This window comes from Drosophila navojoa, chromosome 4 (assembly GCF_054131105.1).
Source record: "Drosophila navojoa isolate 15081-1374.11 chromosome 4, UAZ_NAV_1.0, whole genome shotgun sequence".
Lineage (NCBI taxonomy): Eukaryota > Metazoa > Arthropoda > Insecta > Diptera > Drosophilidae > Drosophila > Drosophila navojoa.
In genome coordinates this window covers 60,845-78,283 of record NC_142892.1, presented here as the reverse complement: position 1 = coordinate 78,283, position 17,439 = coordinate 60,845, and the positions used below count along the sequence as shown (strand labels likewise).

The window sequence follows — 17,439 nt, the reverse complement described above, 5'->3', positions numbered from 1 at the left end:
TGCATGTGGCTATTTAATGTGACAATGTGATAAGTCATCAAAGAAATGTCGGACAGGTCACCCGACCTGCTACCGCCCATGCTGCTGTATCAGACAGCTTCCATTAATTTTGGCCATTCACCACAAGCTAAGCCAAGGCAACTGCCAACTAGCAATGATTTCATGACAATTTAACGCAACTGTGCAAACTTTTTCTTGTGCCAACAACAATGAGCTCCGCATGACCATGGCAATATTATAAAGAGAGAAGCATCTCGAGTAAGGAATATATGCTTTGTCGAGGCCAAACGTAATCGATGCGGTTCACATTAAAAAGTTTTCCTGTGTGCTCTGCTCCAGCACAACAACCAGCAGCAACAGCAGCATTTCGAGTGCGCCTTTGACTTGGTCTCGTAGCCCCTTTTTTTTATCGTGTGTGCTTCGTTTATCATTTCTTGTTCACTTGTCGAAATTTTATTGCTGCAATCTTGTTTGTCGTTGCCAAAGGATTTGCTGCAAGGGGACACTTTATATATATATGTATATGGCAATATATATGGCAAGTATTCCTGAGCTCAGACTGGACATTGCAAGAGCAGCTATTGTTGCACGAAATACGTCGAGGATGCGTAACCGTGTGTATGTATGCCTCTTTATACTTATCGCAGAGCAAAGTGAGTATATCCGACTATTGTATGCCTCTCCGACTGTCAGATTTCTGCCTAGCTGAATAACCGCACAGCATCTTAGCGAAGTGGAGCTAGAAGATGATAAAATTATGAATACTCGAAGGTACCCATAATTCAGCGAAGTGGAGCTAGAAGATGATAAGATTATACATACTCGAAGGTACCCATAATTTATATATATATGGACGTCTGATGCTTGAATTAATTATACTGCTATTGGACTGAGAACGAGTATCGTGCAATCAGGCATATACTTTCTTTTACTCCGAGTTAGTGTGTAAGTAGGAAATGCATTTCGAATAAGTAATATCGCAAATTCTGCCTGGTAATTTAAAGTGTTGCAGTTTAAATTGATGGTTCACAATAGAATTTGTGAAAATATATTTTCAATAAACTATACAAATAAGCTATTTGCTAAGGATCTAAGTAGCGTTAAAGCCCCATAATTGGACACAAATGTGGCTGTATACTATTTGAATTTAGGCAACTCACGCAACAACTTTCTATCATTTATGACTCGGGCAGATTCTATGACAGACATAGCAACAACTACACGTGTCAGCATTATATTCTGCGGATTGTTTTTATGTGCTAATGTCTGCTACTCAGCTGGTCTGTGCTCAAGAGGGCAAGCCCTGCTACTAGGTCAGAGTCCAAGCCCTTCCTTTTGTCCCTTGCTTTGTTTTGCATGCTCAGCACGTAAAACGATTTGATTTCATTTTCCAGATTCAGCAGCCATGCGTCTGTTTTTTGCAATGAGACAGCAACATTTGGGACAACGTTGCGTATACGGAATATATACTTGAACTACTGAGCTAATCACTAGGAATATCCGTCACTTGAAAGCCAAAACCAAAGCAGTGATGATTGCTAAGAAAACAATCAATTATCGTTTAATCAACATTTTAGATTTATAAACTGTAGCAAAACAAAGCAATATACGGAATTTCCTATGACGTAGATAATAATCTTGTCCTTTCCTCTTTTCTGCCTACATTGAGATAAGATATTTAAGCTAACAGTTTGATAGCTATAATTTTGGATTTAAAGTTTTTTAAGTAAGCGTAACAAAACTATCAAAAACAAAAACAGTCGAGACTGCTCGACTAGAAGATACCCTGAACCCTCCAAGCACCGACTGCGCTTCGGCTGCGCTGCAGTGTGGGCAATCTTATGGGAATTTATTTGTTGAATAACTTCTTTTGTAGACATACAATCTTAATGCAATTTTCATAGCATACTCATATGGTGTACAATATGTGTGTACATTCCAAAGCACAAGTCTCTAGTACTTGAAATACGTTTTTTACAAATTTAGGGCTAGGGGGGCATGGCATCCAAAATCTGTTGATTATAAAATATTTATATTCATCATATGTATATACACAGTAAATCTGAAGTCTCCACGCTTAATAGTATTCCAATGAACCTAAAAAAAAATTCAATTTTTCGATTATTCTCGATAAAAAAGTTATCGGATAAGCTATCGAACAAATAAAGCAAACTCGTTCTGCGTATGGTATACACGTTCATACGGACGGATAGACGGACAGAGCTATATCGACTCAGCTCGTCGTGTTGATCAAGAATATATGTACTTTATGGGGTCTGCGACTTTATTTATTATTTTATATATTAATTCTCATGAACGTAAATCAGTCAGATAGGAATCTTTTCGTTATGTCGCCGTTATAAATAGAAATCAGTTAGAGCCTCTTAAGTGTCGCACGTTTACCGTCCGACCCACAGCTCAAGTGGTGTTGAATTTTTGTAGCTTGTGGTTTGTAATCTAAGTAACTTAATATTTAAGCATTGATAAGACGGTGTCCACAGGTAAATCTTAAGAGTTTCATTGATCTTGAACTAAATATAATCGCAAACCATTTGATAACAAGTTGGCTATAAAATGCGAAGAATGGCCAGTGGGAAATCATTCGTTCGACAACAATCGTTATGAAAGTGTTTGTAGTTCTTGCCTTGGCTATCGCCGCCGCCTCTGCTGGTGTTGTACCACAGGGTGCACCCATGCATCCCCGTGATTTGCCCAACGTGCCCTCAATTGAGGGACGCATAACCAACGGCAAGACTGCCTATGAGGGCCAGTTCCCCTACCAAGTGGGACTTAGTTTCTCTAGTTCTAGCGGTGGTTGGTGGTGCGGTGGCTCCATCATTGGTAACCAGTATGTACTGACAGCCGCTCATTGCACCAGCGGGTAAGTGATTCCATCTGAAATATAATTATTCCACAAGGCTTATTCTATTTTGTCTCCCTGCAGTGCATCCTCGGTGACCATCTACTACGGCGCTTTGGTCCGCACCAACGCCAAACTGACCCAGACCATCTCCAGCTCCAACTTCAAGCAGCACACCAGCTACAACTCGAACACCCTGGCCAACGACATCTCGCTGATCAAGACTCCATCCGTTGCGTTCACTGCCTACATTAACAAGGTTTTGTTGCCACCGATTGCCAGCAGCTACTCCACCTACGCCGGCCAGAAGGCTACCGCCTCCGGCTGGGGCAAGACCTCCGATAGCGCTTCCGGTGTGACTAACACCCTGCAATACCAGACCTTCGAAGTTATCTCTGTTGCGGCTTGCCAATCCACATATGGCTCCGCCGTTGCCTCCGCCAAGGTCATCTGCATTGCCACCCCTAACAGGTCATCCACCTGCCAGGGTGATTCCGGTGGCCCATTAGTCCTGGACAGCACTGGTCGCTTGATTGGTGTCACTTCCTTCGTGTCCAGCTCAGGCTGCCAATCTGGCCTTCCCTCTGGCTTCACCCGTGTGACCAGCTACTTGGACTGGATCAAGACCAACTCTGGCATTTCCTACTAAATTCGTTTTCAAAATATTCCACAATAAACTGAGCTCTATATAAAAAAAGTGTTTCCTTTCGATTTTTAAATTGTTGACAATTTAGAACTCATTCACTATAACATAAAAAATAATCTTAGAATCAAGGGCTTAAGGAATGCCTGCTACCATCTTTGGTGTGAGTTCCACATTTCGCTCACCTTTTATGGTATGCAGAACATAAGTTTCACTGTGCCAAAAGATCTGATCTGTTCAATACTTCATAGCTCAATAATTTCTTTTCAACTTAATGTAGAGGGTGTAGACATGCTTATTAGATCATTAGATTAACTCAAAGGCATAATACAGAGCTATCTTACAAAACATAACAAAAATGGAATGTAGAGTAAATGGAATACGAAAATATATGGTTGGTAGATAGTTTTTAATCGACTCTCATACATTTTATAGTCAAATTTTTTTTAAATATATCTTATATTTTTATACCCTGAACCCATTGAAAATTGAAAATCAGGATATAATGGTTTTGTTATATCTTGCCTCTAACAATCACGCCAGCGCTATATAAATTACCTATCATCCGTTAAAAAATAAATAAATAAAACAAGAAAATGTGTTCTAGTCGAGACGTCTCGACTAAAAGATACCCTAAAACCTGCAAGCCGATGTTCTAATCATTCTTCCACATCCACACGTACACATAACTAGGCGCTCTGCTAATTGCCCAGTTCGCAGGAACTGCGCTTGACAGTTACTTTATGGGGTCTGCGATGCTATCATCTCCCTGATACATACTTTTGGCAAAACCATTATACCTTTCAGTAATAATGAGTAGAACTTTTTGATAAGCTATCTTATAAAACAAAAAAACGTATGAAAATCTGATGCCCAGCAGCGGGCTATAAAATATTTAACTCGAAAAGAAATGGAAAAATATATTTAACGCAGCACCTAAAAGCAGACTTAATAGAATAATTTAAAAAGTTTTTATACGTATACTTACAAATCTATAGAACGATATGAGTTGCCAACTCAATGAGCAATTAAAGCAAATCTCTGCCTTTTTCTGACTCTTAGAGAAAAACTGATCCTACAACACATATTATCATAATGTTTATAATTCAGTTTTATCTTAGTTTTCTTCATTTCCTCGGACTCTCTTATATTTAAGCTTATGTTATAATAAACAATAAATCAAACAAAAACCATTTACACTAAAGAAATCCGCCTAGTTCTCCAACTTCATATGTTTCATTTTCATATTGGACAACATGTATTGAAATAAGAGTTAAAACTTTCAAAGCTGAATAGACAAATCTATTATTTATGAGCAAAAGGCTCAGATAAGACTTCTTGAAAAACGAATTCAAATGGCAGCCTAAATAATAAAAAACTTGGACATTTTAATTGAACTGAAGGAATATTTATGAGCCTTCTGACAAACAGATAAGACACAGAAAAACCGCATTTCTATCCAGATAACGTTAATATAAAAAGCCGTTGAACAACTTCAAAAACCACAAGTTGAATATTCATCATGAAAGTGTTGATAACTATTCTGGCTTTGGCTGTCGCCTCTGCCTCGGCATTCGAGGAGGTTGTACATCCCAAGGACCTTGCAAAGGTCAACAAGATCGAAGGTCGCATTACCAATGGCTACCCAGCCTATGAAGGTAAAGCTCCTTATACTGTTGGCTTGGGCTTCAGCGGCGGCTGGTGGTGCGGTGGCTCCATCATAGGCCACACCTGGGTCCTAACTGCCGAGCACTGCACGGGTAGTGATGTGACAGTATACTTTGGTGCCACCTGGCGCACTAACGCCCAGTTCACCCACTGGGTCAGCCGCAACGACATCATCAACCACCACAACGCTGATATTGCGTTGATCCGCATTCCCCACGTGGACTTCTGGCACATGGTTAACAAGGTTGAGCTACCCAGCTACAATGATCGCTACAATGACTACAACGAATGGTGGGCTGTTGCTTGCGGCTGGGGCGGCACCTACGATGGTAGCCCATTGCCCGATTGGCTTCAGTGCGTCGATCTGCAGATCATTCACAACTCCGAGTGCCAGCGAACATATGGTTCTGGAACTGTTACCGACAACATTCTCTGTGTGCGAACTCCTGATGGCAAGTCAACCTGCGGTGGTGACTCTGGCGGACCATTGGTCACACATGACGGCAACAAACTGGTCGGCGTGACCAACTGGGTCTCAGCTGCCGGTTGTCAATCTGGACATCCATCTGGCTTCCAGCGTGTTACCTATCACTTGGACTGGATCCGTGACCACACTGGAATTGCCTATTATTAAGATATGGCTGCCTTACGACTTAAATAAAGCATTAAAACCCTATTCTTATTAGCAGTTTTTTTATTAACTGATCCAATGGTGCACGGCAAATTGTTGTGGAAAATATTAACGATTCACAACATGTAGGAAATTTCTAGGGACGGGTGCATGGCTAGGATTTATCTGTAAATTTTCTCAAATATAAAATACAAGCTTTGAAGAATTTAGCTCGACACAATAATGAATTATAATAATATATTCAAACAATCTCGATTATCAAGTCTAGTTCTAGTTATCTAACTCATTTACGTTCTAGGATCAACGCGAGCATTCAAACAGTCAGCGCGCCTTGCCCGTCACCTAAAATTTAATTTAAGCTTGATTTCCCACCTTAGATAAGTTACACTAGCTTTTTCCATAATAAACTTTTACAAATTTGATCTACCCACAAATGTATACGAAAATATTTCAAATATCAACCTTCGATTCATCAATAACCAGTCCGTCAGGATCCTTAAGATCTAGCAGAGTTAGAGCACAGCTTTATTAATTGGAATTTTGATACCCCGATCCTATGAATTATGGAAAATATTACGGATTTTGAAAAATTTTTCCAAAGACACTTATAATTAACATCTGATTTTTTAATTTTTAGTGCTATGCATAAATGGATTATTAAGGGGAGGACTCTGAGATACTGTTCAATGAAGTTTATTTTTTATTCAAAATGTCATACTAATAGTAAGCAATTCCAGTGTGGTCACGGATCCAATCCAAGTGATATGTGACACGTTGGAAGCCAGCAGGAGCCCCAGATGTGCAGGAAGATGTGCCAAAGTTTGTAACACCGACCAGTTTGTTGCCGTCATGTGTTACCAATGGTCCGCCAGAGTCACCACCGCAGGTCGACTTGCCATCAGGAGTTCGTACACAGAGAATGTTGTCGGTAATAGTTCCAGAACCATATGTTCGCTGGCACTCGGAGTTGTGCATGATCTGCAGATCGACGCACTGAAGCCAATCGGGCAATGGGCTACCATCGTAGGTGCCGCCCCAGCCGCAAGCAACAGCCCACCATTCGTTGTAGTCATTGTAGCGATCATTGTAGCTGGGTAGCTCAACCTTGTTAACCATGTGCCAGAAGTCCACGTGGGGAATGCGGATCAACGCAATATCAGCGTTGTGGTGGTTGATGATGTCGTTGCGGCTGACCCAGTGGGTGAACTGGGCGTTAGTTCGCCAGGTGGCACCAAAGTATACTGTCACATCACTACCTGTGCAGTGTTCGGCAGTCAGCACCCAGGTGTGGCCTATGATGGAGCCACCGCACCACCAGCCGCCGCTGAAACCAAGACCAACAGTGTAGGGGGCTTTGCCCTCGTAGGCTGGATATCCGTTTGTAATGCGGCCAGAGATATCCTTTATGTTGATAGCCTTCTCTGCAGCACCGGGCAACGCAGCGCCAGAAGCGGAGGCAATAGCCAAAGCGAGAATAGTGATAAATACCTTCATATTGATACGAACTGAGCGTCAGTAATTTCTGCAGCTGATTTTATACAAAATTTGAGCACACGCATTTTGTTAAATTGACTGCATTATAAATTATGTACAATAAAAAATAATAATACCAGATAAGCGGTCACAATTTATACAAAGTCTTTGAAAATTCATAAACACTTGATAAAGGTATGAAAACTCATGAAGTCATAAATCACATACATATATTTGCTCATATTCAATTTATCCTTATTTAAAGATGAAACATCACCATAAGAAGAATGAAAATGACGATTAGATTATACTAACTGCTTACTAAATACAAAACTCTTATGCACCTTCCCCGAATTATCGACCTCATGGCGGTTGAATGCACCGCCAATTTGTGTATATCAATAAACTAAAAAAAATATATAAAAAAAATGTAAATTATTTCCTCACTAAAAATTATCAGAGAGGATTTTATAGAACTCAAGGAATATTTATAGACTCTTAAGCGGCTAGATAAGACCTTACATGATCGTGATTCTATCAAGACAAAGCAAGTATAAAAGGCCGTTGAGCAACTTTAAAAACCACAAGTTGAATATTCATCATGAAAGTGTTGATAACTATTCTGGCTTTGGCTGTCGCCTCTGCCTCGGCATTCGAGGAGGTTGTACATCCCAAGGACCTTGCAAAGGTCAACAAGATCGAAGGTCGCATTACCAATGGCTACCCAGCCTATGAAGGTAAAGCTCCTTATACTGTTGGCTTGGGCTTCAGCGGCGGCTGGTGGTGCGGTGGCTCCATCATAGGCCACACCTGGGTCCTAACTGCCGAGCACTGCACGGGTAGTGATGTGACAGTATACTTTGGTGCCACCTGGCGCACTAACGCCCAGTTCACCCACTGGGTCAGCCGCAACGACATCATCAACCACCACAACGCTGATATTGCGTTGATCCGCATTCCCCACGTGGACTTCTGGCACATGGTTAACAAGGTTGAGCTACCCAGCTACAATGATCGCTACAATGACTACAACGAATGGTGGGCTGTTGCTTGCGGCTGGGGCGGCACCTACGATGGTAGCCCATTGCCCGATTGGCTTCAGTGCGTCGATCTACAGATCATTCACAACTCCGAGTGCCAGCGAACATATGGTTCTGGAACTGTTACCGACAACATTCTCTGTGTGCGAACTCCTGATGGCAAGTCAACCTGCGGTGGTGACTCTGGCGGACCATTGGTCACACATGACGGCAACAAACTGGTCGGCGTGACCAACTGGGTTTCAGCTGCCGGTTGTCAATCTGGACATCCATCTGGCTTCCAGCGTGTTACCTATCACTTGGACTGGATCCGTGACCACACTGGAATTGCCTACTATTAAGCTATGGCTGCTTTACGACTTAAATAAAGCATTAAAAACCCATTCTTATTAGCAGTGTTTTTATTAACTGATCCAATGGTGCAGTGCAAATTGTTGTGGAAAATATTAACGATTCACAACATGTAGGAAATTTCTAGGGACGGGTGTATGGCTAGGATTTATCTGTAAATTTTCTCAAATATAAAATACAAGCTTTGAAGAATTTAGCTCGACACAATAATGAATTATAATAATATATTCAAACAATCTCGATTATCAAGTCTAGTTCTAGTTATCTAACTCATTTACGTTCTAGGATCAACGCGAGCATTCAAACAGTCAGCGCGCCTTGCCCGTCACCTAAAATTTAATTTAAGCTTGATTTCCCACCTTAGATAAGTTACACTAGCTTTTTCCATAATAAACTTTTACAAATTTGATCTACCCACAAATGTATACGAAAATATTTCAAATATCAACCTTCGATTCGTCAATAACCAGTCCGTCAGGATCCTTAAGATCTAGCAGAGTTAGAGCACAGCTTTATTAATTGGAATTTTGATACCCCGATCCTATAAATTATGGAAAATATTACGAATTTTGAAAAATTTTTCCAAAGACACTTATAATTAACATCTGATTTTTTAATTTTTAGTGCTATGCATAAATGGATTATTAAGGGGAGGACTCTGAGATACTGTTCAATGAAGTTTATTTTTTATTCAAAATGTCATACTAATAGTAAGCAATTCCAGTGTGGTCACGGATCCAATCCAAGTGATATGTGACACGTTGGAAGCCAGCAGGAGCCCCAGATGTGCAGGAAGATGTGCCAAAGTTTGTAACACCGACCAGTTTGTTGCCGTCATGTGTTACCAATGGTCCGCCAGAGTCACCACCGCAGGTCGACTTGCCATCAGGAGTTCGTACACAGAGAATGTTGTCGGTAATAGTTCCAGAACCATATGTTCGCTGGCACTCGGAGTTGTGCATGATCTGCAGATCGACGCACTGAAGCCAATCGGGCAATGGGCTACCATCGTAGGTGCCGCCCCAGCCGCAAGCAACAGCCCACCATTCGTTGTAGTCATTGTAGCGATCATTGTAGCTGGGTAGCTCAACCTTGTTAACCATGTGCCAGAAGTCCACGTGGGGAATGCGGATCAACGCAATATCAGCGTTGTGGTGGTTGATGATGTCGTTGCGGCTGACCCAGTGGGTGAACTGGGCGTTAGTTCGCCAGGTGGCACCAAAGTATACTGTCACATCACTACCCGTGCAGTGTTCGGCAGTCAGCACCCAGGTGTGGCCTATGATGGAGCCACCGCACCACCAGCCGCCGCTGAAACCAAGACCAACAGTGTAGGGGGCTTTGCCCTCGTAGGCTGGATATCCGTTTGTAATGCGGCCAGAGATATCCTTTATGTTGATAGCCTTCTCTGCAGCACCGGGCAACGCAGCGCCAGAAGCGGAGGCAATAGCCAAAGCGAGAATAGTGATGAATACCTTCATATTGATACGAACTGAGCGTCAGTAATTTCTGCAGCTGATTTTATACAAAATTTGAGCACACGCATTTTGTTAAATTGACTGCATTATAAATTATGTACAATAAAAAATAATAATACCAGATAAGCGGTCACAATTTATACAAAGTCTTTGAAAATTCATAAACACTTGATAAAGGTATGAAAACTCATGAAGTCATAAATCACATACATATATTTGCTCATATTCAATTTATTCTTATTTAAAGATGAAACATCACCATAAGAAGAATGAAAATGACGATTAGATTATACTAACTGCTTACTAAATACAAAACTCTTATGCACCTTCCCCGAATTATCGACCTCATGGCGGTTGAATGCACCGCCAATTTGTGTATATCAATAAACTAAAAAAAATATATAACAAGAAAGAAAGCTCTAGTCGAGACTGCTCGACTACGAGATCCCCTGAACCCTACAAGCAACTGATATTTCAATAATAAATAGCACACACACACACACACACACACACACACACACACGAATACAAACAAACAAACGCACACACATACACATACAAATAAACACACGCATACACACACACTCACATATACAGGCGATTGCGCTTGGGTTGCGTTGCAGTGTTGGCAATATAATGAAAACTTACTTGTTGAATAATTTAATTTCTAAACGTACGATCGTAATGAAACTTTCAGAACGTAATCATAATGTTAAAATGTATGTGTATACCGAAGCACAAGAAGCTCTAGTATTTGATATACGACTTTTACAAAAATGAGGGTGAGGGGGTGGATTTAGGGGTGGGGGGTAAATTTTAACAAAAACCGAAATTGTATAAAATACATCTTTATATACATTTTAAATTTGGAGACTCTAGCTTGAAAGATGTAGGAGATATATTTTTTAAGTGATCTTCGATAAGGTTTTTTATCGATAAAAAAGTATCGGAATGAGTTATCGTTTTTTAGTGATAAACTCGATATGCGCGCGATATATACGGACATTTTAAAAAAAAGTTGAAGTCTCTAGCTCTTATATCTTCTGAAATTGACGCGTTCATACATACGGACGGACGGACAGACAGACGGACAGGGCCAAATCGACTCAGCTTGTCGCCCTGATCAAGAATATATATACTTTGTGGGGTCTGCCACGCCTCCTTCTGCCTGTTACATACTTTTAACAAAACCATTATACCCTGATTTCCCATTTTCAATGGGTTCAGGGTATAAAAACAAGAAAGAAAGCTCTAGTCGAGACTGCTCGACTACGAGATCCCCTGAACCCTACAAGCAACTGATATTTCAATAATAATTAGCAAACACACACGCACACACACACATACACGCATGCAAACAAACACACGCACACACACGCATACAAACAAACATACGCATATACACACACTCACATATACAGGCGATTGCGCTTGGGTTGCGCTGCAGTCGCAATATAATGAAAACTTATTTGTTGAATAATTTAATTTCTAGACATACGATCGTAATGAAACTTTCAGAACGTAATCATAATGTTAAAATGTATGTGTATACCGAGTCACAAGTCTCTAGTATTTGATATACGACTTTTACAAAGATGAGGGTGAGGGGGTGGATTTAGGGGTGGGGGGTAAATTTTAACAAAAACCGAAATTGTATAAAATACATCTTTATATACATTTTAAATTTGGAGACTCTAGCTTGAAAGATGTAGGAGATATAATTATTTAAGTGATCTTCGATAAGGTTTTTTATCGATAAAAAAGTATCGGAATGAGTTATCGTTTTTTAGTGATAAACTCGATATGCGCGTGATATATACGGACATTTTAAAAAAAAGTTGAAGTCTCTAGCTCTTATATCTTCTGAAATCGACGCGTTCATACATACGGACGGACGGACGGACGGACGGACGGACAGACAGACGGACAGGGCCAAATCGACTCAGCTTGTCGCCCTGATCAAGAATATATATACTTTGTGGGGTCTGCCACGCCTCCTTCTGCCTGTTACATACTTTTAACAAAACCATTATACCCTGATTTCCCATTTTCAATGGGTTCAGGGTATAAAAATGTAAATTATTTCCTCACTAAAAATTATCAGAGAGGATTTTATAGAACTCAAGGAATATTTATAGACTCTTAAGCGGCTAGATAAGACCTTACATGATCGTGATTCTATCAAGACAAAGCAAGTATAAAAGGCCGTTGAGCAACTTTAAAAACCACAAGTTGAATATTCATCATGAAAGTGTTGATAACTATTCTGGCTTTGGCTGTCGCCTCTGCCTCGGCATTCGAGGAGGTTGTACATCCCAAGGACCTTGCAAAGGTCAACAAGATCGAAGGTCGCATTACCAATGGCTACCCAGCCTATGAAGGTAAAGCTCCTTATACTGTTGGCTTGGGCTTCAGCGGCGGCTGGTGGTGCGGTGGCTCCATCATAGGCCACACCTGGGTCCTAACTGCCGAGCACTGCACGGGTAGTGATGTGACAGTATACTTTGGTGCCACCTGGCGCACTAACGCCCAGTTCACCCACTGGGTCAGCCGCAACGACATCATCAACCACCACAACGCTGATATTGCGTTGATCCGCATTCCCCACGTGGACTTCTGGCACATGGTTAACAAGGTTGAGCTACCCAGCTACAATGATCGCTACAATGACTACAACGAATGGTGGGCTGTTGCTTGCGGCTGGGGCGGCACCTACGATGGTAGCCCATTGCCCGATTGGCTTCAGTGCGTCGATCTGCAGATCATTCACAACTCCGAGTGCCAGCGAACATATGGTTCTGGAACTGTTACCGACAACATTCTCTGTGTGCGAACTCCTGATGGCAAGTCGACCTGCGGTGGTGACTCTGGCGGACCATTGGTCACACATGACGGCAACAAACTGGTCGGCGTGACCAACTGGGTCTCAGCTGCCGGTTGTCAATCTGGACATCCATCTGGCTTCCAGCGTGTTACCTATCACTTGGACTGGATCCGTGACCACACTGGAATTGCTTATTATTAAACTATTGCTGACATAAGTAAATTAAAGAAAGCATTCAAAATCTATTCTTTTTGCCAGTTCGTATTAACTAGACAATGCGAGTATAGAATATAGAAATGTCCATAAGGCATTTCATAACTATATTTCCTCTAAATATTTCATCTAGGCCTACAAATGAATGATGAATGATCTTTGAATATTTACACAAACTTTACTTCACTATACTGAACTGCACGACATGGGGAGTGTGGATCAGAGCGACTGTTGTGTGGCCAGTTGTTTTTCTGTCTGAGCTCTCCGCTGCCCACGATTGTGGTGAACTTTGCACCGTAGTATATGGTCACAGAGTTGGCGACGTTGGGACAGTGAGCAGCTGTCAGCACCCAGTCGTGAGCAATAATTGAGCCACACCACCAGCTATTGAAGCTACTAAGCCAACGGTGTAGAATGCCTTGCCCTCATTAGCGGTGTATCCATTAGTAATGCGACCCTCGATCTTGGCCGACCTAGGTAGATGAACCTGCTTGGGATGGACCTGCTTCATTGTTTCCGCGGCAACGGCAGTGACTGCCAAAGCGAGTACTATGAAAATCTGGTAACTAAACAACTCATATCAGGTACAATAAACCAGGTCGGTTTTATACTATTTTCTGAGTGAATTATATCTTGGTGTACAGTTAAGGCTTTGATATATAATATATACATCCGTTAAATTTGTTAATTTGTTAATCAATATATCAAAGAAGCTCTCAAAACGTTTATACTAGCTAGTAATTTGCTTATCAACTAATAGATCGCGATAACACTTAAGGATGTGCATATAAAACTCGCATTCAAAGAGTTCCATCAAATGATTTCGAACAACAACGTATAAAATAAGCAAGGGTGCTTTAGTCAAGACTGTTTGTACCCGAGATCCTCTGAAGCCTTCGAAGAGCTAATATTCGTATCATTCTGCGCTTCTCCTATACATACTCAACAAGCCACATACACACTTATATACATACGCAAACACACATCAGCACGCGCTCTGCTGCAGCGACTGAGCTTGTGAGGCAATGTTCCCAGGATAGGATCACAGGATGTGATAGCGACATTCAAGTGGGTACATTTACCATATGGGTATACATATAAACCCTTTATACATTACATACAATTCACTTGTAGTTAATTATGCTTTGTGTAAGGTTGATAAATTGATATTGTTTTTATTATTACATACTGTTATGTTATTTACAAAACAGTCTATGTTAGAAGGATCAATGAAATACAACAGGAAGTATTGAAGATAAGTCTTTGATTGTAATAATTCATAATTTTTTTGGTATTGTGCGGCAGTTTTTCAAATCACTCAAAAAACCTCTAATTTATTTGCACAGATAACACGATTGTATGAATTGAGCTAGGTGTGGGTACATTTCATCGATAAGATATGACTAGACTTGCATATACGGTCGTTGAGAATCAATAAAATGAAGCATCCGGTGGTTGATAATAATGGATTTTAGATATATGTGTATATATATATATATATCTAAGTTTTAACTGGGATTGTATAACTTTAAGATCATTTGTGGCTCTTTACTTAAACTCCTCTTAAACTCCCGATTTGAAGTTCAAAATCTGTCTAAGCTAGGAGAACAAATGACTAGAATGTAAAATAATAAAAATTTTTAGTTTTTAAGGGATTAATTGCTAAAGGCTGAGTTAATATCAAGAATTAGTCCGCAGAAGGAAAGAAACCTGTGCGGGCTTAGGAAAGTTTTATTCTGATAGACATTAAATAAGTACGTGTTGATTGTCTACTAAAAATCCAAGCAGAAGCCAAAGCTGACGGCTCATGAGACTTGAGTTGTATATTTTTACATTCTACTCACATGCATCTTCCCCATCCTTCTTCATTTGAGTTTATTATCTTATATAAACTGACGGTAATCGTGTTTAAATCTGGCTGGCAAACTATGCAGGGGGCCATCGAAGTTGAGACTCATTCATAAAAGTATCGGTGCCAATAGTTAATGAGTGATTCCTAATAAGCAATTTATATGCTAAAGCCTAGATCTCCAACGTTTCGTTTAAATTTAGTGCCAATTTGTGCTACTAGCAAATGTATCTAGAAGTTTCACAAAGGTAGCAATCGGTCTATGCTTCCGATTTCTCCAATTTCTAGTCTAGCAACGGACAGGCAGACTGTAAGACGACATTGCGAAAACCCAATTTATAAACCAGTTTGATGCAGTTTCCTACGATCTATCTGATATATCATTTGGTCACGAATCAAAGTCGTGATTTTAAAGAGTTAGCAGAAGTTGGCGTACTCGCATTTTAATCAATCACAATGTTAGAGTATTATATGGCACCTATTCAAATTGGTTAGCAAAGACTTTAATTTATTTGCACAGATAAGGAAATTGTAAAAACCGCGTACTGACAGATACTCAGTACATTTAATCGAAACTACATTATTGAACGTGTCAAAACCCAAGTTGCTCCGAAACTAGAATAACTGCGGACAAGTCAATCGAGCAAATTACCACGTTAAACTTTTAGTCGAGGATCTACAAATACTATAGTTACTATTTAAGGGGCACTTCATATTAAATATTCTATATTTGCATATATTGCTTGGGTTTGCAAGTGAGCCTAATATAAACAATTTTCAAGTTTTAAAAAATGAACGATTTTGCTTAAATTAAAATGAAATCATGATTTCCTGCAAAATCAGCTCAGGTCATTATCCGCTGCAATTCTACATATATGATATATGCCACGTCTACTTCTGATCGATATATATGTATATCAAATGTCCACTGCATATCGAGGTGCTCAATTTATCAGACCAAACAATGACTAGGCAATAATTAAATTTATGAACCAAGATTTTATACATAAGATCAATTAAATTCAATTCGTGCTATTGAAATACAAAAAACTTTCAATACCGTCCTTAACTTATCAGCCTCGGACAAGGAGTAGACACGAATAAAATTTATGAGCCATGATTAGAAAAATAAGAATTTTAAGAGACTTCGATATGAGAAAGTCAAAAGTGTATATAAGCATTGGAAATGTTTGCTTAGACCACAATAGACATTTGAGAATGAAGTTGTTCGTATTTCTGATCTTTGCTGTAGCAACAGCCACTGCTGTCCCCACCGGAGCGAAGAAACCTTTGCGGGTGATGGATATGCCCAAGCCGGGCAGCATCGAGGGCCGTATTACCAATGGCTATCCAGCCTATGAGGGCAAGGTACCTTATATTGTAGGCCTGAGCTTCAACGGCGGCTGGTGGTGCGGTGGTTCAATTATTGGCCACACCTGGGTCCTGACTGCCGGCCACTGCATTAAAGATGGCTCCGGCGTGACCATCTACTATGGTGCCAGCTTCCGTCATGAGGCTCAGTTCACCCACTGGGTGAGTGGCAACGACCAGATCCGTCATCCTCACTACAATGATCAGCTGAACAACGATATTGCCCTCATCCGTACACCTCATGTCGACTTCTGGCACTTGGTCAATAAAGTTGAGCTTCCCAGCTACAACGATCGCTACAATAGTTATAATGGCTGGTGGGCTGTGGCCTCTGGCTGGGGACACACCTCCAATGACAGCGGCATGCACAACTATCTGAACTGCGTAGATGTCCAGATTATCAGCAACGACGAGTGTCGCAACGTCTATGGCGGTGGCTACGTGATCGATAACACCATCTGCATCAATACATCTGGCGGCAAGTCCACCTGCAGCGGCGACTCTGGCGGCCCATTGGTTACACACGACGGCAACCGTATTGTGGGTATTACATCCTTCGGTCATTGGGACGGCTGCACTGCCGGCCAACCCGGTGGGTTCACTCGTGTCACTGGCTACCTAGACTGGATTCGCGACAATACTGGTATCTCCTACTAAACGGAATACTTCTAAATAATAAATATTCAAAGCCATCGGCTCTCAGTTTGCACTTCATTTCTATGAGCACCAGTGGACTTACTATCATGTCCGTCTTAATATAAGCAAGTCCCACTTAAAAGTTCAATTCACTTGAGTTAACTATCTAATCTCAACTGGCGGAAATTGTATTTATATCGGACTGACAAGACTTGTTCGCGATAGACCGTAATCGAAACATAGATTATTATTCACATGGCTAAATTCATTCATAAAAATTTCGGGGGCAACTGATAGTGAGCAACTCCTGATAAACAATCTTTATGCGCATGGGTAGACCCCTACTAGCCAAAGTCAGCGAAGTACCAGTTTCATATCCGTGAGAATTTAGTAATCAACATC

At 40.8% G+C, this 17,439-nt stretch overlaps 4 protein-coding genes and 3 pseudogenes across 4 annotated transcripts; 5 read left to right on the top strand and 2 right to left on the bottom strand.

The window, feature by feature from the left end:
* The first annotated feature begins 2,574 nt into the window (after positions 1 to 2,574).
* Jon65Aiii (Jonah 65Aiii) lies at positions 2,575 to 3,557 on the top strand. Its single transcript, XM_018110313.3, has 2 exons — positions 2,575 to 2,881; positions 2,945 to 3,557. The coding sequence occupies exons 1-2, from the start codon at positions 2,622 to 2,624 to the stop codon at positions 3,507 to 3,509; spliced, it is 825 nt and encodes a 274-aa protein (XP_017965802.1). The 5' UTR covers positions 2,575 to 2,621; the 3' UTR covers positions 3,510 to 3,557.
* A 1,435-nt stretch (positions 3,558 to 4,992) lies between these two features.
* LOC115565655 (serine protease 1) lies at positions 4,993 to 5,847 on the top strand. Its single transcript, XM_030390863.2, has one exon. The coding sequence runs from the start codon at positions 5,026 to 5,028 to the stop codon at positions 5,803 to 5,805; it is 780 nt and encodes a 259-aa protein (XP_030246723.2). The 5' UTR covers positions 4,993 to 5,025; the 3' UTR covers positions 5,806 to 5,847.
* A 635-nt stretch (positions 5,848 to 6,482) lies between these two features.
* LOC115565624 (serine protease 1) lies at positions 6,483 to 7,329 on the bottom strand. The gene has a single exon (XM_030390831.2). The coding sequence runs from the start codon at positions 7,294 to 7,296 to the stop codon at positions 6,520 to 6,522; it is 777 nt and encodes a 258-aa protein (XP_030246691.2). The 5' UTR covers positions 7,297 to 7,329; the 3' UTR covers positions 6,483 to 6,519.
* Positions 7,330 to 7,842: 513 nt separating this feature from the next.
* Positions 7,843 to 8,694, top strand: LOC149091295 (serine protease 1 pseudogene; annotated as a pseudogene).
* A 639-nt stretch (positions 8,695 to 9,333) lies between these two features.
* On the bottom strand, positions 9,334 to 10,172 carry LOC149091294 (serine protease 1 pseudogene; annotated as a pseudogene).
* Positions 10,173 to 12,358: 2,186 nt separating this feature from the next.
* Positions 12,359 to 13,204, top strand: LOC149091293 (serine protease 1 pseudogene; annotated as a pseudogene).
* Positions 13,205 to 16,220: 3,016 nt separating this feature from the next.
* On the top strand, positions 16,221 to 17,115 carry LOC108652515 (serine protease 1). The gene has a single exon (XM_018102721.3). The coding sequence runs from the start codon at positions 16,249 to 16,251 to the stop codon at positions 17,056 to 17,058; it is 810 nt and encodes a 269-aa protein (XP_017958210.1). The 5' UTR covers positions 16,221 to 16,248; the 3' UTR covers positions 17,059 to 17,115.
* The last annotated feature ends 324 nt before the right edge of the window (positions 17,116 to 17,439 follow it).